The following is a 22468-nucleotide window of genomic DNA, read 5'->3' as shown; positions in this document are numbered from 1 at the left end:
TGGTGTTGTTTGTCTTTATCTCATCTGCTAGAAAATATTGGCTTCTCTACTTTAGAAGGCACTATTGCTGAAATGTATGTCCTTGCACCAGGATTTTATATATTTGTGAGGTTGATTTGTGTTTTGTTTGGATTTTTTGGTGGGTTTTTGTCTCTGAACTGTCTTAGCAGAAAGAACACTTTTTAATTTGCAGTTTAAAATATCAAAAATTTCCAAGTCAGTCTTAAGAGCAGAAAGTTATTTGTATTGAGTTTTGATGTTTTACAAATATTTGAACTGCCTTTTGATTTTTATGTAAATGTACTAGCCAGTTTTAATTATATGGGTCAGGAAGTGATTTTAAGATTCACAACTCCAAAGTATAAATATTTTTTATGTAGTTTAAATTCTAATGAAAACTTAGAAAAGGATAGCATACTTCTCATTAGTTGCCACTTTGGAATTGCACAGATGGAATGGAAATGAACTTGAAATTCTTCAAATGCTTTGTTTAAATCTCTTTAACAACTTAGTGTTAGTCCTTAATGGAGGACTGCCTGTTTCTTTGCTAATCGATACCAGTCTGGCTGCAGCTGATACAGGATTCCAGTTCTTTCTGCATCTGGAAGAAAGGCTGGAAGATAGTACTAAAAGGTAAATAAAATCTGCTTCTCCCGATGCTGTTGGGTTAGAAGGACAGCTGATGAAGGATCTGTTCACAGAGTCTCATAAAAGTAGAAATGGGTTAACTGGATGAAAGGTAACTGAATAAATTATACAGGCATGTGCCTTCCAGATGCTTAAGGTAATGCCCTGACCATTGTACTCTAAATAATCCTAAAATCTTGACTGGATTACTTCCAGTGTAATTCCTACAGTCCAGTGTGTTGGTTCGTCTTTTTGGTTAGGCTTTTGGTATTCAGTATTTTGACTGACTTGCAAAACCACAAGTTAATCTGAATGATTTGCAGGTGTAAACACCTGTTCTTATGGGCACTTGTGGCAACAGTGAATGGGGCCTGTAGGAGAAGGAAGATGGAGAGGGCTAGGTGGGAAGGAGATCAGCAATTTGGAGTGAAAAGAGGTTACATGCATTTAGAGTTATGTAGTAACCTGTGGTATCGCGGTCAGGCTTGTCTAACCAAGATGAAATAACAAAGACACCAGCTGTAAATTCAGTCCCACTTTTTTCCAGATGCTCTAGATGCCTCTTTTCGCCTCTTTTTTAGATGCTCTAGATGCCTCCTTGAACCTGAGCAGACTGTTTTTAGGGTCTACGGTCTTTATGTTATCCTGTTACAAGGCACATGACAAAGCAAGATGTAAGAATTGTCCAAGTTTATATTAGCCACTGCTAAGCTGTACTTGAAAATAACCCTTTTGGAGGCCAGTACTTAAACTAGAGGAATAAAGCCCGTGGCTGTCAGCATAGTGATTCAAGTAAAGTTTATTAGCTCTTCTGTTTCAGAGAGAGGGTGGCTCATGACCACTTGGGCAGATCTAATCTTCCTTGTTTCCAAATCAGAAGGTTGAATATAATACAGTAGCTTAAACTGGACGAGGTGAAAACATCCCTGAAATTACTTCTGGTGGTTTTTATTTAGGGAGAAGAATGGAAAAATCTTTAAGATATCAGAATACTGTCTAAAAACTTGCAAGTAAGGAATTTAGTAAAATCAATATTGTAGTTGCTGAGAAAAGAAGCATCTTGAATGCTGACAAGTGTGTTGTATTCCTTCTGCAAATAAATGTTTCTCCTGCCTTTGGATGCAGAAGAAAGGGACTGACAGGAATCTCATACAGGTTAACAAAAGCAGAAGCAGCATCCTTCTTTCTGGGCCAGAGTATTTTCAGTGAACAGTAAGGGTTAGGTCAGTGGTGTCTTCCCAAGCACATTTGCCAAAAAGGGCCTGGGCAGGGGCAGAAGGTTCTTGCAGACAGCTCATGGAGGCCACTCAGCAATGGGCACTCCTGATAAGGAGCGCTGACAGCACTCGGGGCTCTTGCAGCAAGTGTAGGGCCAGTGGCTCAGGGAAGTGGCTGGCACCCTGTTCAGCACCTGTGAGCCGGCCTTGGCAGCAGGGTCCAGCTGTGGGCTCCCTGGAGCAAGGCAGGCATGGACATCATGGAGCAAGTCCAGTGGAGGGGCACCAAGATGGTGAGGGGGCTGGAGCACAGGGTGGAGGAGGGAAGGCAGAGAGAGCTGGACCCATTCAGCCTGCAGAAGAGATGGATGAAGGGGGATCATCCTGCAGTCTGCAACTCCCAAATGGGAGAGTTTGGGGAAGGCAGGGTCAGGCTCTGCTTGGAGGTGCACAGGGAGAGGATGGAAGGCAACAGGCACAAGTTGCCACCAGGGACACCAGGGACACTGCAGTTATTTGTTAAGGGAAGAAACTTCACCATGTGGGTGGTCACAGAAATGGGGCTTGGAGGAGCAGTGGAATCCCCAGTGGATGTCATGTCCCCCATGTCCCCCATGTCCCCATCTCCAGTTGTGGAGATGTCTGGACATCAGCCTGGCAGAGGCCTGAGTAACCAGCTCCATCTTGGCCCTGTTTCAAATAGCAGCTTTGGTACCAGATGATTTCCAGAGTTTGAGTGTAAGAGGATGGCAGTATGATGTAACTTGCCCTGCCTTTTCACCTGACCTCATTCCCTGGGCTGCACTATTTCACTTATTTCTGATCTAAGTGTTACACAACTGGGCCAAAAGGAAACACATACCCTCTGTTGTTTTGAAGGATGGTAATTGTTATAGGGAGTATAATGTAATCTGCTGATTTGCAGATTATTTTAAAAAGCAGTATTTAATTTCTATTCTAAAGCTTTCCTTAAAATCAAGCTATCATTTTTCAAAAGCAGCACTGGGTGTAATGAGTTGGCATTTGGAGAACAAAACACATCTTCAGGATACATAGTTTGAACTGCTAACCAAATATGACAGGATTAGGGGAAAGCCATGAATCTTACCCCCAGTAGAGCTTTCACTGGTTCAGACCTACATGTGGATGAAATAAGCTTTAAAAGTATTAAGATACTTTTCTCTTAAGGCAGCTGCAGTTAGACTAAATGAACACCTAACAAACCTTTCATGAAAAACAATATAGATAGGTGTTACTAGAATTTGTCATAGTTTGTATTGTAAACATTTTGAGTATGTAGTCAGGCTTGCACATGCTTATGAGTGGTCTGTGCTAGTAGGAACCTTTCAGCACCATGATTCTACAAAGTGTTCACACTACACTTACTCCATGAAAAACATTAAATGGTTATTTGGTAATATTTGGAAATTATCTAACAAAAGCTTATGAGTTGTCTTGTAAAACTTGGAGGCAAAAGACAATGACCAGAGTATTGTCCAAAGAAGAGGAGTTAGGACTTAGAGCTCAGAGAAGGCTGTAAAGCAGCACTTCTGAGGAATTATCTAACTGTAAGAATATACCAAAATGAAATCTTAATATGAAATGTAATAAAAAATTAGGCTTAATCATTAGTTAAATTTAAAGGATAAAAAATCAACAACCACAACAGCGGCATCCTGTGGATACTTTCCAGTTTTATTCTGCTGCCATAACATAGTCACACAGAAGAACTGAAGTGTAACAGATCATGCTCTGCATTCAAATCTTTTTAATACCATTTAAACAAACTTACTCAAAGAAAACATTCCCCAGTTCTTCATTTGAGGGAATAAATTAAATGCAAAAGAAAAAATACATACATGCTTGAAATAAATTTTAACATAGATATTAAAAAAATTTGGGTAACATTAAAGAATGAAGTCTCAGAACCAGCCTGATGTTCTTACATATTTCAAATGAACATACTTATTTACTCCTCAAACTTCAGTGCAGCACAAAACAGTTTTAAGTGCCCTGGCACCAAAACAATATACAAATAATTAGTAGACTAGGCCATTGGTAAATTTATCATTTGTTACCAGTTTTCTAATCCTGTAAGCGTGCATTATCTAAGGCTGAATATGATAGTATTTCTTCATGTCCATCTCTCTTCTCTTGAACACAGCGTTTATCTAGCTGCAAAGTTGTAGGTAAATTGAAAACCCCAAGTACAAATTAACAGAATGACATCAAGCATGTTCATACAAACTTTGGACTGGAGAAATGGATGCTGAGCTAAACTTTCCAGATCATTCCTACCTGAAATGTGACATGTTTGTATCTGTTACTAAGCTGAAGTTTTAAGCAAGGTTAGCTAAAGCAGCCATTGAATATAAGGTTTTGGACTTGTAGTAATAAGCTTTTTTTCCCACCACCAGAAGCTCCTCTCCTACTAATTTGTCATACGTGATAAAGTGGGAAAGAAACTTGGAACTCAAATATACATAGCTCTCAATCTAGTTATGCCATAAGTTGACCTGTAATACATGAAATTAACAAAGTGCAAATGACTGCCAAAAGCAAAATTTGATGTCCTGACTGTTTGTTTTTTTTTTTTATTAGAAGGCCTTGTGTTGCTTCTTGCAGCCTTCAAATTGCAATTTAATAATTGGAAATACTTTAAAACTATACATACAAGTATTTATGTAGAGGAAAACTATGAACAGTTACACTCTTCCTGTTAGTCCATATAACTCAGCTTTAAGAAGCAGAACAGAATATATATCTGAAAAACATCTAGTTAAAGAAACATCTTCACCTTGTAAATTAGAGATTGAATAAAGGATTTTAACAATATCATACCTACTCTAAAAACAAAATACTACATTTGAAAAGAAGAATTGCATTTATTCAGTAGGACCCTGATGGTGTTCCAAGCCTGGTTGGATAAGGCCTTGAGCAACTTGGTCTAGTGTGAGGTATCCCTGCCCATGGCATGGCAAGATGATTGTTAAGGTCCATTCCAACCCCTTAACATCCTATGATTTTTCTTAAGGTTGCCTGTTGTTTATTCCCAAGGATGCAGCTTTAAGGAAATAATCACTGTATCATTCATAGATGAAGGGATCAGTAAAAGAGAAAAGCCTATGCATGAGAATGGGGCATGATAGAGTAAGCATTTATGTTAATTTCAGAAATCATGACATCTATGCAGCCAAGTTACAGAGAAGGTGTGGGGGAAGAGATCTAAAAGTGGATTTTAATTTTTTTTTGTTAACACCAGTATAGTGGAACAGTATTTCAATAGGTATCCCAGTTACATCTCTATTTTCATCATTTCTGTTGAAAAATATTTTCCTCTCTGTCCCACGAAAAAGCTACTAGATAGATGTCTAGCCATTACTGAATTACTCTCTCAAGTTGTTTTTAATAATACTTCCATAATAAAAGAAAAAAAATAAACTTCAAGTCAAAGTGCAAGCCACCTTGTTTCAGCCCTTCATAAGAATGTTAATATTTTTCCTCATTCATCTTCACTTATTTTTTAATATAAAACTTCAATGAACTATTAGGAACTTACAGTCCTGCTGCCCTCACTGTACAGTCAAATCAGCAGATACTTCCTCTATTCAGTCCAAATGAATCTGGAAGTTTCTTTTCAAAATAATCATAGCAATATGGTATTTTTATGCTATCCTGTTTCTACAGAAGCAGTGAGCAAATCTAAACTCTTAGCCTATTATTGTAACAAGAATTTCTCTGAATAAGTAGCAGAGATATTTCAAAGTTTTTTAAAGTAAGCTAGAAGTTAATTTTTCAAGTTTTGATCAGCTACAATAACCTTTCTATGATTGCACTGTAAACTGTTCCAGCTCTCTTATTTAAAGGAACAAACTTCATATCCCAAAGCCCACTTAGTGGATCCTAAGAATATGAAAAAATATTATAGAAAAGGTTACTGATTGCAAGTGGGAAAAGTGATAGTTAAGTTCCTTCCTACATTAATCCTAGATTTTTTTCTAGGCTATTCAGGCTCTTGGAAGCCAGTTTGAACTCCTGTGAGCATAATCAACCTGAGAAGCACAGTTAGAAAATTCCCATATCATTACTAACTGCCAGCATTTTAATGCTGTATGTTAACTTAGTCCTGTTTTAATCTGACCTTCTGAAATGAAGGTTCACAATAGCATGACTTGAGCCATACAAAGAGGACTCTTGACAAGAGTTCTCTTAATTAATCTGTGGCTGATGATTCCAATGTCACTCCTGCTAGTAATACCTTAGCTGGAAAAAAGCCCCCAACAATATGTATCATCAGGGCCTAAAAATGGGGAGAAAGAGGAAAAGAAAGATGAAGACTTTTATCTTCAGGTACCATATACTGTTCAAGTACCATGTAGGGAAAAGGCAGCAATAGGAAACTTGAAGATAGTTTTACCCACAGAAATCAATTAAAAATACATCTATATACACAAAATTTTGGTACTTAAAATGCTGCTATTTTGCTGGCTTCTCGAACCCCACTCAAGTAAGCTCCTGTAACGGTCTGAGGAAAGTGCCTATTTGTGGCCTGTATTTAAAAAAAAAAAAAGAAAGAAAAAAGTTAATTGTTTCTAAAACTAATGCTACAAAATTATAGTTCATAAAATCACCTTTGTTTTCCCTAACCATATACCTACATTTTTCAAAGCTATGGGAAACTCCTTAGAACATTAAATGAAACACTCAAGATTTTTAGCAACTTCAAAACTTGAAAGCAAGCCAGCTACAAAAGCAGCAGTCTGTTCCACTATCTGCACTTTACTGGGGCAGGTTAAGTTCTGCCCCAGTACAGAATGCACCCTACACCATCATGGTGCATTTGTTATGTTACCCACAAATGGAGTAACAGAAAGACAATTTGAATAAAAATTCATTTTACTCCTGACCTGAAATATTTGGCAGGCTTCCCATGCCCAGTAATAATACAAACAGAGAGGGTTCTGTGTCAAGAATCATTAGCATATTTATATTAAAATATTTATATACTACCTCTACATTAATGGTGTTGGGTAGCAAGAGATGAACTTCAATAAGAAACTGCTCTCAGTAATAAAGATACTTACCTCACCAGCAAAAAAAACTTTTCCTTGTATATCTTCAGCTATCATGTCGTAAGCTTCACCGCTGCCCCCCGTTTTCACAAAGCTGTACGCCATCTGCAGCCAACGGTCATTGCTCCATCGAGTAACAAAAAACTTCACTGGGTCAGGAACCTCCTGCATAACCAAAACAGAAGTTAAACACTGCAAAGAAAAGTTCAGCATTGTGCAGCTTTTTCTCAAACAATTTCTACTAATCTTTGGAGTATTTAGTATTATTAAGATACAGATTAGGTCACATTCCAGAATTAAATTCCTTTTTTTTTTTTTACTATAGTACTAACCACAAAAATAACTATTTGCTAGGTTCGCCTGATGCCTGAAACATGATAGCTGTGCTACTCTGAATGCAACAGATCTGTATATTGTAATAGACCAAGAAATCCACAAGAAAAAAAATCCCTTAAAATACATATACACATTCTCTTGTAAACAAGTACAATACTGACATTGTTCAACATGTACATACGTATAATGTAAGCAAGTTTTGGTTACATAATGCCTTGGGTAGGCATAATGCTTGTTACATCTAGCTTGTTAAATCTCAAAATTCAATTTTCATTTTGGAGATAATTTTATTCCAATGGATAAATAAGATGATTTATCTAAGATCAGAAAATGAGCTGTCTTGAAAACTAGGTTCAGGATGAAAACAAAAACCAGGAAGTCAGGGTCTGGCTGAGCCATGACAGAAATACTGTATATTCCTTGTCACATTGCAGCACGCAAATTCCACAGATTTCTACCAAAAAGAGCTTGTATGAAAGCTTAGTCAGCTACAGCTGTGTCTTAGTCTGGAGGAGCCCATGACAAACAGAAGCAGCTCTGCTTTCCTCTTGAACAAGGTCTGGTACCGACAGATAAAATCCATTCAGGTAGCACATGAGAAACTCAAGCGCAAGTTATCAAAACAAGGATCAGCCAAATATGACAAGTTGTACGATGTCCAAGACGTAGCTCTGGTATGCCCCTGAAGCTATTTTGTCTTTGAAAATCCCACTGCATCATCCTCAGGTGACTGAAATTACAACTGCTGTAAACCATGGAGACAGCCATGAAAATCACTGTTCTGGACCAGAGTGGCACTGAAACCAAAGACCCATTTGCTGCATTTTCATGAGATCAAGATACAGGTATGTGAACTCCCACTGCATGTGGTTCTAGTAACAATAAAGCCATTACCAAAACTTATGTTTCTAGGAATAGTTACGTTTTCAGATACTGAAATTCTTCCAAGATCATTAATCCTAACATTTGAACCATCAGTAAAACTTGAGAGATCACCCCTGAACACAGTCATTCCTGGGGATTTAACTGTTTTAAGATTAACTGAGGCATTATTGTCTCTAGAATGGAATGCAAATAACATTGCTAAGTGATAAGTGTTTTGCTTTCCCTGATTTTCCAATTAGATTTTATCCTAATGATTATCTGGGGGAATGAAAAAAGGTAGAAATTTTTATCTAGTGTTTTTTTTTACATTCAGGATGTAGGGCACTTGCTAGATCATTTTGCCTGTATCTCCATCCTAAGACAGCTGAGAAAGGGTTGTTAGTTAGTAGAAGAGAAATGGATTGGATTGGTTCGGGGGTGTTGTAGTTTCAGTTGCCTTCGCATGGCAGAAGTCAGAAATCAATCAAATTCATCTAGCTTAAAGATCTTATCACATATTAGAAGTGGCTATGACCAGAAAAAAAGTGACAACTAAGTAAGAAGTATGTTTTGTGTTACCTGTCTAAAGTACTACTTTTAATTAATTTTGCTTTTTAAAAGCATTTTAAAGGATGATAGTTAATTTATATTTTTCAGTTATATACTACTGTCCTTCAGAGAGATCTAAAATATTTCAATACACATTTTTCACACAAGAGACCAAAAATTGTGATTTTTAGTATGTCTCAAAGAAAACCTATTCCCTGAAACTAAGAAGAAAAATAGTTTTAAATGTCAAAGGTCTGCCTATACATCAGAAGGTACTACATTTGAAGCTTTGAAGTACTACATATGAAAGCTTGTCACCAGAAAGCTTCTCTTACCTGCTCCTTAAACAGCTCTTGGAGTACAGTCATACACTGTTGCAGTACTTGTTGATCATCTAAATTCTTGATGGTTGTCACAGCATCTCCGGTGACCACTGACATTAAAATGCTTTCTTTGCCCTAAAAACAAGACCTTATTAAGTATTTAATAAACAGTCTCTTTTAATTGGTATTGCAAAGATATTTTCAGCTGCAAAGCAACTGTTGTTCTAGAGAAAGATGGGTTTTATTCCTTGGAATAAAGGGTGCATAATATAAGTATTTATGCTCAAATTACTACTTCTGATGCCTTGTTCACAGATCTGTTACAGTCAGCCCCTGTACTACTTGCTGAATTCAATGAACACTTCCCATCTACCTACTTAAAGGCTGTACCCCAGAAAAATTACATTGATAGTGTTATTCCTTGTGCACCCTCTTAAGCTTCACTTCCACCTCAGCTGTACTCCATTTTCAAAATGTGGTGACAGAGTCTATTTAAATACTAGTTAGATATGATTTTGATTAGACCAATACTAGGTTCTTACAAGCAGATTTTGGACCAAAAAATGAAAGGTCAAATATACTGGTATTTTTTTCCACTTCATGACATCTGCTACTCTGCAGAAGTTTTAGAGGTGAAGTGGTGGAGTAGGGAATAGCACATAGGTTCTCAGTACCTTTAAAGAACTCTGCCTCTCTTGTTTATGTAAGATAGTAATTCTTCTGTTACTAACTTTAATAACTAGTAGAGAATAGCTATCAAGCAAATTAAGCATTATATATAGGTCTCTGGACAGCACCAGCACACTGAACCTCTTGTAGCACGAGTTTAAGAGGACTGGAGAGAACTCTTTTAAGCAAAGTTGTATACAGGCACAAATCAGGCAGTAACAGCATGAATGTCACAGGATGGTTTCCTTTTGGAGTAAGACATCAGGTTACAAAATGGCCTTTTAATTGCTGCCAAGTAGTAAGCAGCAGTTGTTGTAAAAGTATTAAGAGGTACAACATAAATGTGTAATGTATCTGCTTGGGAACTGGCAGGGAAGAGAAAGGCGATGTCAATCCACTGGGGTTTGAATTTGCTTTGAAATTCATGAGTATGAAACTGACCCTACAGATCTCAGTTTCATGCAGGACTTCATTTTTGTCTTCTGCTATTTGAAATAGTTATTCAGACTACTGCAAGACAGTAAGCATTAGTAAGTGAGCATGATCTTTTTAACTGGATTTTTAGCTGATTTAATAAGGGAACAGAGTCCTAAACTGAAAGTGACTAATAGGCTTTTTCCCACATTAGCAGATTTATAGCAAAGTATTACAGCCTTGTCTTCAGTAGAGATTGAGAATGTACTTACTTGTATAGTAGTCTGTATCCAAATAATGAAAACATTCCCATTTATTACAACAAAATATTGATGAGCTTTATCTAGATAAGTAATTAACACTGCTTCCACTGCTTTTAATAGTTGCAGATGTGGCAAGGCGGGGGTGGGGTGGGGGTTGGTGGGAAGAAGAAAAATACTGTTGTTCAGTAATTATTACACCTAGATTTCAAACTCATCTTACGAAAGGCCAAGAGAAAACACAGTTGGCATATATCATACCTCTGGATCCATATCATAGAAGACACTAAAGAGCCCACGTTGGGTGGAATTGGGTGGAACATGACCAAAAAAATCAGCTCCTTGAATTTTACTGTCCCAAAATCTATATGGAAACTGCAAGGCAATCTAGAAAGATGTAAAAAAATGGTCTTTAAGCATTTCATACCACACAATTCATAAAGGATACAGTATATGTTCTTCTAATCCATTTTCCTGTTTCCACTCATTTAGACTCAGCTCTTCCTATGAGTGAGTCTCAACAGAGAATATATGAACCTGTCCTCTGAGGGGGACAGGCAAAGAAAAAAAATGCTTATGTCATAAATTGCAGATGCACAGAATGTCAAATCCACAATGGAAGTAATTGTGTAAAATGGTCAAGAAATTCAGATTTTTTTTAAAACCTAGTGTATAACTTAAATGAGCAGTATCCTGTATTTGGAGTTTTTTAATCTTGTCTTTAAATTTCATCGTTGTCATAATCCTGTTTCTGGCATTACTTTGTAACTGTTTTGTTCTAAGCACACATTTTACTGGGGAGTTTTTCAAAAGAGGCTATTTTTTGTGCTGGGAAAAGGTAGGAGAGTTTACACTGGTCCAACACACAATTTTCAGTATTCTTTGCAAATGTTTTATGAATTTACTAGGTTAAAATGACCTGAAATAAATACATTATTGGAATTCTGAAGATCTGAGACCATCTTGAATCAAAATTAATAACAAAATATTTATGCCCTGAAATTCTTATATGAACAGTTTCTTTAAAAATACCATTAAGTTGTGAAATCTAAGAAACAGAAAAACGTGTGATCCCCAATAACATTTTGCTCTCCTGGGCTACTGTATACAAGTAAAACATAAACGTATGTTTCTGCATCACAAGCCCTGATAAATACACTGCAAAAGCAACAGGGACAAAACAGCCAATGTTTCTATGAAAAGAAAATTAAAGACATTATGAAATCACTTACTTTCTCAATGACTCCCGCTCCCAAACTATTAATGGCTTTAATTTTTTTTTCTGATAGTGGAGGATTAAACTGAATGGCATTTTTCTGAAGAAGGGCCAGTGGCACAGTCACCAATACCTGAAAGAAATAGCTACAATCACAACAGTACCAAAACTTGAATACAGCACTTGAGCCTCACAGCATCCTCCTAACTGTCTTGGATTATGCTAGTAGGATGCAGCATAGTAACGCACCAGACATTTCTAGATTAGTGTCTGGTTTTAGTTCCCATTAATGGGAAACACATGCCTTCCATTCCGGTGAGAACAGATCCCACAGTTCACTGATCCTAAGTCATAGTCTGATGAACTGCTTGTATCACCATGCTACCAATACTTCAGCAAACAATAGTCAATGGCTCTCAGATTAACAAAACTGTCTGTTTCAAATCAGAGATAGATAGTGAGTGATTTAGTTTGGTTTGAATTCCTTCAGAGATTCCTTCTCTTTAAAATACACTCAGTAACACTGTTGATGTCAATCCAAACTTTACCAAGTTTATGTATCATTTTAAAAATTACTGAAAGCTAAACTACTCAACATGAAGAAGGTGGGGATACAAGGAATAAGAGAGACTGAGAAATAGGGGTTGTCAAATCCTGGAAATTTTAACACAATACACATGCTAAGGGGGTAAAGCTGAGCAGGGAATGGAACTAGATAACATAAATGTCACTTCAAAGACCAGAAAAAAACCAATTTGCTTCACATTTTTAGTACTACCCTTTATATTCCTTAGTTTTTCAAATCAACTCATACTCAGCTCTCAAGCATGCTCACCAAAAATTAGGCTCTAGGACACCCAAATAAAGTCCACTAAAATACATGAGTATTCATCTTTGAATGGGGAGAAAATGGACTAAATAGTCCTGAGAGAAAGAAAAGAAACAGAAAAAAAGGACATGTACTGTTTGTTCTCTAGAATTCTCAGTCTTGAAGTATACTTGGTACCTTCTGTGTTGTCCACACTGTTCCATCTGCAGTAGTGATCTGCACTTCTTCACCAGAATAGTCAATGCTCTGAACCTATTGAAAGACACATTGAGAGACTGTACTACAAAATGTACATGTGCAATGCAAATTCCAGCAAAAATAGCTAAAATAGCACTGGTCAGCAATCTAGAAAATGGCTAACACAAATTTCCAGAAAAATCCTGAAAGACAAAAAACAGTCTTCATAAATCTGAAAAACAAAAATCATCAAAATTTTAACATGTAAGATCATCATATCATAATATTTAAGTACTGATAGTCCTCAGGGAGAATTTCAGAAATGTTGAAATTGTCCTCTTTGTTCTTTTTAAAGACAAATTTAAACAGTCACAGGCACAGATTCGCCAGGTCCCAAAGAATACAGATATGACTGCGTGTTTCAAAGCAATCCAAGACAGCCATTGCATCAATGTTTGCCAGACTCACTGGGAAATTCAGCCGGATGTCCAGCCCTTCTGCCAACTTATCAATCACAGTTGAATATCCCACAGTTAGAAGAGTGTGATCTCCAGCAAACTGGGCAAAAAATTCATTGTGGTCCCACGAGCGTGCAGATACCTGTGGACAGAACATAACTGGCCGTTTCTACTGGCAAGGGGACATGAGTAATATGAAAAGTTTAGAATAAGCCACCCTAGCCCCTTTGCAACTGGGAAAAAAAAGTATATTAGCAGGATTTATGGCAATGCTGACAAAATCAAAATACTTATTTAGCTAATGCTAGTATGTAATATATGAATTGCTGGATTAAGAAATGTCATAACATGGGTTGGTCACTAGCAGGGAATTTATGGTTCTCCTTAGTAGAGAAAACAAGGAAAACAGTACAAAAATCCAGGTGAATTGCAGTGTATTTATTTCAGTTGTCTGTATCTAGTGAAGTAATCAGATTTTACAGCATTAGGACTTCGTAAAAAAATGGAAATAGCCTATTTCCCAAAATGAAGAGGAAAATAAGACACAAAAAAACCCAACTCAATGGAAATTTTTCTGTCACTTTGGAGGTTGTTCCATGATACCTTTTATTGACCTTGTCCTCTAGCCCCTGCAACTTTATAGTTAATAAAACAGTGGTATTTGCACTAAGCAACTGCTACTTAGCAGAGAAAAATCTGAAACAATTCTCAAACTACTATTCAGATGCCAATTCCTGTCATTGAAGATGTATAAAATCAATCACATTTTGATTTTAAAAGAAGATAAGGTAGATTTTTGCATCTTTCTTAATTCCTCTGGGTGCTTATGGAATATGAAAACTTGACCTATCAAAATATTTTCCAGTGACTGCTCTAGTATAGCATTGTCTTGCAGATTGTTGTTATGTTCTTGTATGCTTCTCAGTTCAGATTTGTGCATCTGTATATATCAGTCAGCTGTCCCACTGCTGGAGTACAATTGACACTAAATGTCTTTAAATGGGACAACAGGACTGAGTAAACAATGCACTGCCAACAACATGATACTTTTTTTATATTTCCTGGAGCTGCTTGGCTAAAATGGAAGTCAGGAGGGCAGCCAAGTATCAGGTAGCCAAGAGAGTACCTAGGAATGGTGAACTGGGGCTCACCAGCAGCAGGTTGGAACACTTTAAGAGTCAAATGCCTTTATTCTCGTGATATGTAGCAGTGTAGAGAAATACCTCAGCTTCTAAACAGAACTGAAAAGCAGAAGTCACACCCAGCATCTGAAGAGGAGTAACTCTTCTGTGAATCGTATCACCCAGCATCTCAGAAAAATGCCCAGCTCCCTTCTAGCCATCTACTCTCAACTTCTACTTAAAGGGCATCTCACTGGAAGCACATCAGAAACTCCCATCAGATTAAATAAGGCAGTGTTGAAGTCAGTGTCCCAGTGCTTTCAAACAACAGGTTATGGGTGTAGGAATAGTCAGGATTGTTGATTCTTCCTCTAAGGCCATAGAGTGGATCAGGTGATGTCTCAGTGTTACTTCCAACTCTGTCTCCTGTGAAGCTCAGTCACTTCAGAACACAGCTGTCAAAACTCACCTGAGAGAGATTGCTGCCACAGGCATATTCCAAATTACTGAGATGGAACTGTAGTACTTTTTCTTCCAGCTCACTGAACTGGATACCAGACTCCTGAATAAAGGCTTTATAGATCTCTTGTATTTTTTCTGTGAAAGAACACATTTAAAATAAGGATATATGACAATTTGTCAGAAGTGCTACTGCATTTCAACAATGCTGCTCCCTGGATCACAAGATTTTCACGCTTATTGCTAATTTGTACCAAGATGTTTTTCTTCTCACAGAAAAAAAAGAAAAAAAAAAAAAACAAAACCACAAGACCTTTCCAGTGATGGAGTACAATTTTGTTGTTTATTCATAGGTTTCTGAGTGAGACAGGAGAGAAATTAATTGTTTAGCTATCATCAATGTACAGTTGAAAATTTCAGGTAAAATACACTTTAAAATAATGGAGGATCCTTTCAAATAAATCCTGATTAATTTTTACAAAATCAAAGAACTGAGAAATTTGATCTAGGGTTCACTGGAGAACATAGCAGTTACTAATTCTGTCTTACAGAATCCAAGGTGAAGAGATTTGGAAGGCAGACATTTCTGAGCAAGTTTATTTTTTGCTGTTGAGTTTGATAGCTGTAAGTGTGGTGGGAGGTGTTACCAATGGAGATGGGACTATTCTTGCAGCAGAAGGCTTTGATCAAGCTCTTTTTTAGGCAGATTAGTCAACAAATGTAAGAGCTAAGTCTAGCTATGGCCTGCTTCAGCCAGAAGCTAGTCTTCTGAACTGCTAGTGACACTAGTTGTACTGAAAAAGATACCTCATGAAAACAAGATACAATATCAGAAATATCTGTTGGATTTAAGGTCTGATGGACAGCCATACACTTCTAAAAATGTCTGATGTAAGAGTCAATACAATATAGAACTTTATGAACACAGCCAACATCTTCACTTTGCAGTACGTCTCACTTACCACCAAGAGGAACATCTTGATGTTGGGTTTTATCTTTTCTCCACTCAGAGACGACATCTAGGATGGCATTGAAATGAAAGTCCATACGTTTATCAATAGTGGGATCTGTTATCCTTCCGCCTTCCTGGATCAAGTCACATTTCTCCCCTAGTTTGTGCATTTTAATGCCAAGCTTAAGAAAAAGACATTTTATTTCTTTTTTAAGTATGGAAAAACTACAGCACCCAGCCTGCTCAAAGTTATTTAACCTAAGGTGAGTGCCTCACATTTAAGTGATACCATTTAAAAAACATCAACAACTTTAGTCAGAGTGACTCTTGCACTTTTTAAACTGGAATACCAACAATCCCTCTACGTGTTAATTGTCCACTAATTGGTTTTTCCCCAGTTTTTTATCCTTTCCTTTACTGGGGATTCATAGAAACTTCCTCTGGAACTTTCCTGTCAGGCAAGGCCTAGTACAGAAATTCAGTCTGGTAATCAAACATGATGAACCAGTCTCCTTTTTTTCTACCTCAATTTATTTTCTAAGTCACAATTAAAATCAGTTACTTTCTACAACTTTCTGGTATCTAAGGCCCAAACAGTTCCCTGAATTGAGGAATTGACAGGATATTCCTTGCCAGTTAACCACCAGTGCTATTAACAACCAAGCAAAGAAAGAAATTATTTGGAATTAAACCTTGCTTTGCTTGTCCAACCTGCATCAAAAACACAACAGAGCTAAATTCAAATGCAGATGGTTTTGCATTCTACAGTATCAATCCAGAAAAAAATAGCACAAATATAGTGCTAATTTCTTCCTAGGGCCTTGTTACTTAGGTCATGCTCCAGTGTTTTTCACATATCCTCAGATCTCTCTGATCTTAAGATACAGCTGTATTTTCAAAGAAAGATTACATTAAATGACCATAAAGGGATGAGTACATGAAGCGTGTCCAGAAATCATTGCTCTCCATTTCATAAATAAAGCATGATTTTTTTTTTAAATAACTAGATTTTCTTAATGGCACTATAGGGCACTAAACAATTTAAAACAGCATGGGCTGGATTTGATTGTGTCTCTGAGCAAAACCCATACTCAGATTCTACATGGAGAAAGTCAGATTCCTACCTCCAAAAAATGAAAACCAAACCAGCAAGTAATAACAATTTTTAAAGAAATTGAACCGTAGCATGTTTGCATCAGTAGCAATTTAGTTGTTGCACATGTTAACCTTAACTTGTGCAGAATTTAACTAGAAATATCAAGAGGCCACAAAGGCAAATCCATCACAAGAGCAGTAGCCTCCCACTGTAAAGCCTTTCTTAGCCCTAAGGAAAGCTGCTGGGGACCTTTTATGTTACTATTTCTAGAAAAGAGGAAAAAATGGTTTCTCCTGGTTCTGAAGCTGGAGCCACCTTGCTTTTCTTTACATAATGTGCCTGAAACCATTCTAGAGCCCTTTCCTGTTCCCAACTGTTATCAAAGATATATTAACAATGTGAAGTTTACTTACAATGCAGAACAGGATTTTAATCACGTCACAAGAAAAGGACTCCCACCCTTACCCAGCCATCTGAGCCTGGCTTTAACAAGCTTTTCACTAGTGATAATCATGACCACTGCAGGAACCCACTTGCTCACACATTAGTGCCATTGGGTTGTTGACACATCCATTGACGATTTGTGCACCTCTTCCAACAGTGACTCCTGTGAACGTCTTATCATCCCACACTCGGCCACCAATTCTGTCTTTAGCTTCTAATACAATGACCTGTGGCAAAGTGCAGCTTAGTAAATTGCAAGATTTAATTCTATTAAATCTATCTGTTCAACTCCAGAGCAAAGGAGAAAACTAAATGCAAAAAAAAAAACCCAAAAAACCCCGAGCAATCCAGCAATGTTAGCAATCTTAACATGTTTTTTAATTTCTGGACTATTTCTAGTTAATTTATGCATTTAAATCATCTTAGGTTACACTTTGTAGTATACACATCTAAATATAACTGTTACTTTAGAAACAACCCTTACAAAAATAAGCCTTCTTTTTTAAAAAGCTGAAGATTTATTCTGGAAATCTCAAAATTGAAGTTTAAGGCATGCTACAGTCTATTAAACACAATGATCTGTCTATACAAAATATATGCTGCATACTGTTTAATTTTAGATAAAAATAAATGCTGGTTTTAAACAGCAGGCTTACTCAGTAAAATCCCAGATTTCACAGATTAATTAGGGTGCTCTATACATACAAGTTTGTAACAAGAATGTAGGCTTTTTATTTTTGATGAACACTTTTCAAAGAGAGGAAGTCTGGTTTTTTTAAGTAATGTGCTCTAAAGCTTCTTACCTTAATTCCAAAATTGTGCAGTTGTCGGGCTGCTGCTAATCCTGCTGCACCAGCCCCAACAATAATGACAGATTTCTAAAAAATATTAAAGTATTTAAAAATAGTTAGAAATAAAATAGAAATTGTAATTTTACTCTCATTTGCTAAAGGTAAAAACATTCAGAAGTCTAGGCTCTCTTGTCATCTAAAGTAATCTGTGATAACTTTTAAAGATGTCAGTGCATTTAATATAGAAAAAAGGTCAGTGGCAGCTTTGAAAATAGTTAAAGTTCTAAAGGATTTCAAAAGAAGATGCCTCAGGTTTTTTTTAATAGAAAGAGCTAAAGTAACAAAAAAACCCCAAAAGTAGGAATCTAATTGAATTTATCAGACAAGAAACATACCTACCTTGTAAAGATTTCAATCATAGATTGGGTTGACAAGTAAAAATCATTTAATAAATGAAAAACATCTACAAATACACTTTCCAAACATGACTTACAATTTCTAGGTGATATCCTGTTACAGAATACAATAATTCAATAAGTTTTGGGTGTTATCTAACAGTTTGCTAGTCATAAAGATGACTTAATCACAGTTCTTGCAAACCAACCTGGAATAGCAGCTTACTCACCTATGAAAGCAGAGGTATGTTATAGAAGCTACAGAATCTGTGTATTTTTCACACAGTTCCCATTTGAACAGCACATTGGAAGCACAAATCCATGGAAATGAATTCCAGAGATTTTAGTAAGAAAAAATCTTTTTGGAAGGATGTCGTTTCCATGCCCATTGAAGGCATAAGAGAACAATATTTAAAACTTCCCATATATTAGGTTTTAGATCTAATTTTTTAGATGTAATTTTACCTAACATTCCATCCATTTATGTAAATGAGCCAAAAATCCATAACCAAAAAAATTATTGCCTGCACCATGTAGTTTCATAGCACTAAAAATATAGGGGTTATTACAGCAACTTACATTGTGGTATTCCTTAGGAAGAAGGTACTGGTCAGGACTGACTGACAAAATCCCTGTATTAATTAGTCCTTTCCTTGTCATAAAATACAGGATCCTCTCCATTTCCTGTACACAGCGGATCCGCACAAGCCCCCGAACAATTATATGATGGATACATTTTTGAGGGGTGAGAGCCTCCTGCAAAGGAGGAAGAATAGAAACTGTTGATTTTATAATATTCCATTTATTCATACATTTACATCATATTTAAACTGTAAACCAAATGGTAAAAAGTCATACCTCAAGCTTCTGAGAGCATTTTAAAAGAATTTTTGTGAAAGTTTCTTGTTAGTGAGCTTTACACAGTAAGGTAACAATTTATTAGGTAAGATTAGCATGGAATAAAACCAAATGAGTCTACAAGGGACTTCTGATAATTCCACGGTGTGTTCCATTAGTACAGGCATGGTATTGAAACAGATTCTGATTTACAAAATTAATCTACATGGTGGCAATATTCACAATGGCATTCCAGTAAAATCCATTCCAAAATGGCATTCTGAAGGAAAATGAGATTAATATCCAAATCTTTCACATAAATGCAGACATCCACATCAGAAAGCATTGGTATGTGAAACTTCAGCAGTTCTATTGAAGGCAGTGCCATAGGTTTAGCCTAAATAAAACGACAATCACTTTCATGTGCAACAATCAGGTTAAAAAGAAATCAAATCGTAAAGCACCACAAAACACTGTTTTGTGTTCAAGCATCCCTTTGAAAAGTTAATAGCTGGGCAAGCACTGTAGAGTGATAATAATTAAAAACTTTTGATTTTTACTGCAGAAGAAGCTCCTATGCAGGCAAGGGATAGGGAAAGGGGGAAGCGGGGTTGGAAAAGGGGGAAAAATAGGGGAAAAGAGAAAAAAAGGGGGGGAAATGGGAAAAAATAGGGGGGTGGGGGAAAGGGGGGAGAAAAAAAAACCTCTCAACACCAACAAGCCCCCAAAACACAGCCAATCTTGGAATGAATTTTTGAAAACATGGGAGCAATTTTTCTGCTGCATAAGAAGACATACAAGAAGTGAATCCCCATACCAGAAAAGCTGCTATTGTTTTTAAACAAACAAATTAACTATGAGCATCTCTTACCTTGCAATTTGTGTACCACAAAGCCAAAATCAAGTTTCTCAATGCCAGGTACATGGTAGGGTCTCGTGAATATTCTGGGAACTCATAGAGCTCATCCAATTCCATGACATCTGGCCTCACACAAAGTGCTTTCCCACATTCATTGGGCTGGTAAAAAGGCTGGAAATACTTGTTCATGCCTGCAACTGCATAAAGGACACACCAAGAATTAGTCATACTCCATCATATCTTCATCATGTCCTTCTCCCTCTAAAACAATCTGCTGACCTCACACAGATAACAAGTAAGGAAGCTTCCCAGCCTCTAGGAGCCTCCAAAATGATTTCATCAGCATGGCTCTCCTCCCTCTTGCCCTCTAGGCTGTGCATTAATTATTGTCCTGCTGTCTCATGGGTACACCTGGGACCTATCAGAGCTGAAGTTTTGTCAAAGAAACAGTAACGCTCCAATGCCATGAGGAGTCCAACAAGGAGTAGGATCTAAATTCAAGTGTGAGGACTAGCATCACTGTACAGACTCAGGCAGTACTCTGAACTCCTTTCTTCTTCAACACCCAATACTGCCCAGAGGGAGTCATAGTTAATCATCTTCCACATTCAGCATTGGTAGCTCTATGTAATGAAGTTTTCTGTTAAGCAGATATAACATCTGTTGAACATATGAACAGATTTATTCTCAGCACCTAAGGAGAACAAAGCCTGCTATGACAACACAGAAGCTGAAATTTCCTCAAAGCACTCTCTCTGAGATGAGTATGACAATCCTGAATTACCTTTTTCTATACCTCATCTATTGTGCCGATCTGCACTCCCAGGCTGTTACTAGCAAAAAAAAAGAAACCTAAACAGAATCTGAATGCCTTAAGAAATCAATTTCTTTTCTTTAAAGCCCCAAAGATCCATGAGATAAAAACCGGCAGAATCCTAGAGTTTTTTGATAAATCCTCATTTCCTTAAGAATGCAGTCTTTAAGTACCCACATGGTAATTTCTTGTTTCTGTACACAAAAGACAGTGGCACACAGAAAGCCTCTGCAGTCTGTGCTTACTCCCTAAAGAAAAGCTGTAAGAAATGTATTACCTTTAGCTTACAAACAAGCAAATGGCATCAAGCGACAGAGGCAGTCACACAGACTCTGTGTATTAGTACTGCAAACAGAACCAGTGTTCTGAATCAGGGGAATAAATGTGCCTTATAAACTCAGTTATAAGACAGAATTTATCACACCTATTTAAGCAACAGAGCCCTGCAGATGGCCCTTACCAGTCACATTAGGCACGCTCTTTAGGTGCTCTAACTTCACAAGGTTGGATTCACCAGGTAACCGATTAGTGCTGGTACAGGATGGACTCATGCCCACGCAGTCTGGGTAATATGCAGCTAGAAAGGGAGCTGCCACACTGTCTTTCAGCAAAGGAGGGAGTATGAGCATGGAGTACCACCAATGGTCTGAAACTTCAGCCACTCTCTGGCCAAGCGGAGAAGTAAAGGAAAGAGGGGAGAAGACAAGATGTCAGTACTTCAAAAACGTTGGAAAATGAACCAATTTCCCCCCTCCCTCCAAAACTGAGACCAAAAAGCACAAGAAGTACCAATCTCAGAATTGCAAGTCATAAAGACATTTTCTCTCCCTCTTTCCCCTTCCTCAGCCTGACACAGAAAACCTGTAGTATTGATCTCTTCTCAGACATGGAGCTGAAACTTCACAAACTCCATACCATGTGGAAAGCAAACAAATGAGACATGCCATAACAACACGTCTATACCTTATCAGGCTCTTTAGAAAACATTTACAGTCACTTATGATCCAGAAATCTCAACTTAGAACTCTAAGTCCACACTAACTGATTAATTTAATTTAGATTCTGCTATCCTCATCAAAGACCTACTAAAACCCTAATAAGTGCTAGTGATTCACCCTTAATTTAGAAAGCTTCTACAAGAGTCAACAATAAGCTTGAATGTGTTCCCTGTAGAACACATAGAAGTACCTCAGGTACACTTGTGAACATGGCTTATTGAACATAAGTTTATACAAAATCAGAAATGCAGGCTAACGTTATCACAAACACCAACATACATCTTGTGTGTACATTTTGTATTTCAAGAGAGAGGAGAGAAAACAGGCTTAGGTGTTCTCTTGCAGTTTTCAACAAAGTGAGACCAGCTTGACTAAAAACATGAAAGACAAGGAAATTTTAGGATGGGGAATTTTGCTTGAAAGCTGGCAACTGAATACTATTTTGCCTGATCAAAAATGAGAATTAGGAGTAAACTTTGAGTCACAGGCCATGACTAAAGGACACCACAAACCACTTGAAAGCTACTTGGTATGGTAAGGGAAAAGAGGAAAAAGATGAGAAAATAAAAAGCCCAAGGCTCTGTTGCAAATAGTCTCTCTCAATTTCTTGAGCAAAATGCATAAATACTGACATAATTGGCCAAAGAAGCAAAATAAAAAGGAAATAAATATGGCATGCTTCAAGATTTTT

At 37.2% G+C, this 22468-nt stretch overlaps 1 protein-coding gene across 2 annotated transcripts in view; it reads right to left on the bottom strand.

The window, feature by feature from the left end:
- Nucleotides 1–3518: 3518 nt before the first annotated feature.
- Nucleotides 3519–22468, bottom strand: part of KDM1B (lysine demethylase 1B) — a 28427-nt gene continuing 9477 nt past the window's right edge. For both annotated transcript variants that reach the window (XM_077785604.2, XM_085571511.1), the window contains 14 exons: nucleotides 21240–21444; nucleotides 19978–20162; nucleotides 18849–19025; nucleotides 17887–17961; nucleotides 17173–17310; nucleotides 15554–15725; nucleotides 14602–14729; nucleotides 13022–13153; nucleotides 12554–12628; nucleotides 11564–11680; nucleotides 10593–10718; nucleotides 9001–9123; nucleotides 6929–7081; nucleotides 3519–6393 (listed from right to left, as the gene is read on the bottom strand). In XM_077785604.2, coding sequence (XP_077641730.1) covers nucleotides 6310–6393; nucleotides 6929–7081; nucleotides 9001–9123; nucleotides 10593–10718; nucleotides 11564–11680; nucleotides 12554–12628; nucleotides 13022–13153; nucleotides 14602–14729; nucleotides 15554–15725; nucleotides 17173–17310; nucleotides 17887–17961; nucleotides 18849–19025; nucleotides 19978–20162; nucleotides 21240–21444 — 1890 coding nt within the window. In that variant the 3' untranslated portion in view covers nucleotides 3519–6309. The remainder of the gene's footprint in view (nucleotides 6394–6928; nucleotides 7082–9000; nucleotides 9124–10592; nucleotides 10719–11563; nucleotides 11681–12553; nucleotides 12629–13021; nucleotides 13154–14601; nucleotides 14730–15553; nucleotides 15726–17172; nucleotides 17311–17886; nucleotides 17962–18848; nucleotides 19026–19977; nucleotides 20163–21239; nucleotides 21445–22468) is intronic.

Source organism: Lonchura striata, chromosome 2 (assembly GCF_050655825.1).
Source record: "Lonchura striata isolate lonStrDom1 chromosome 2, ASM5065582v1, whole genome shotgun sequence".
In the NCBI taxonomy this organism is placed as follows: Eukaryota; Metazoa; Chordata; class Aves; order Passeriformes; family Estrildidae; genus Lonchura; species Lonchura striata.
This window is presented reverse-complemented; position numbering and strand designations above follow the sequence as displayed.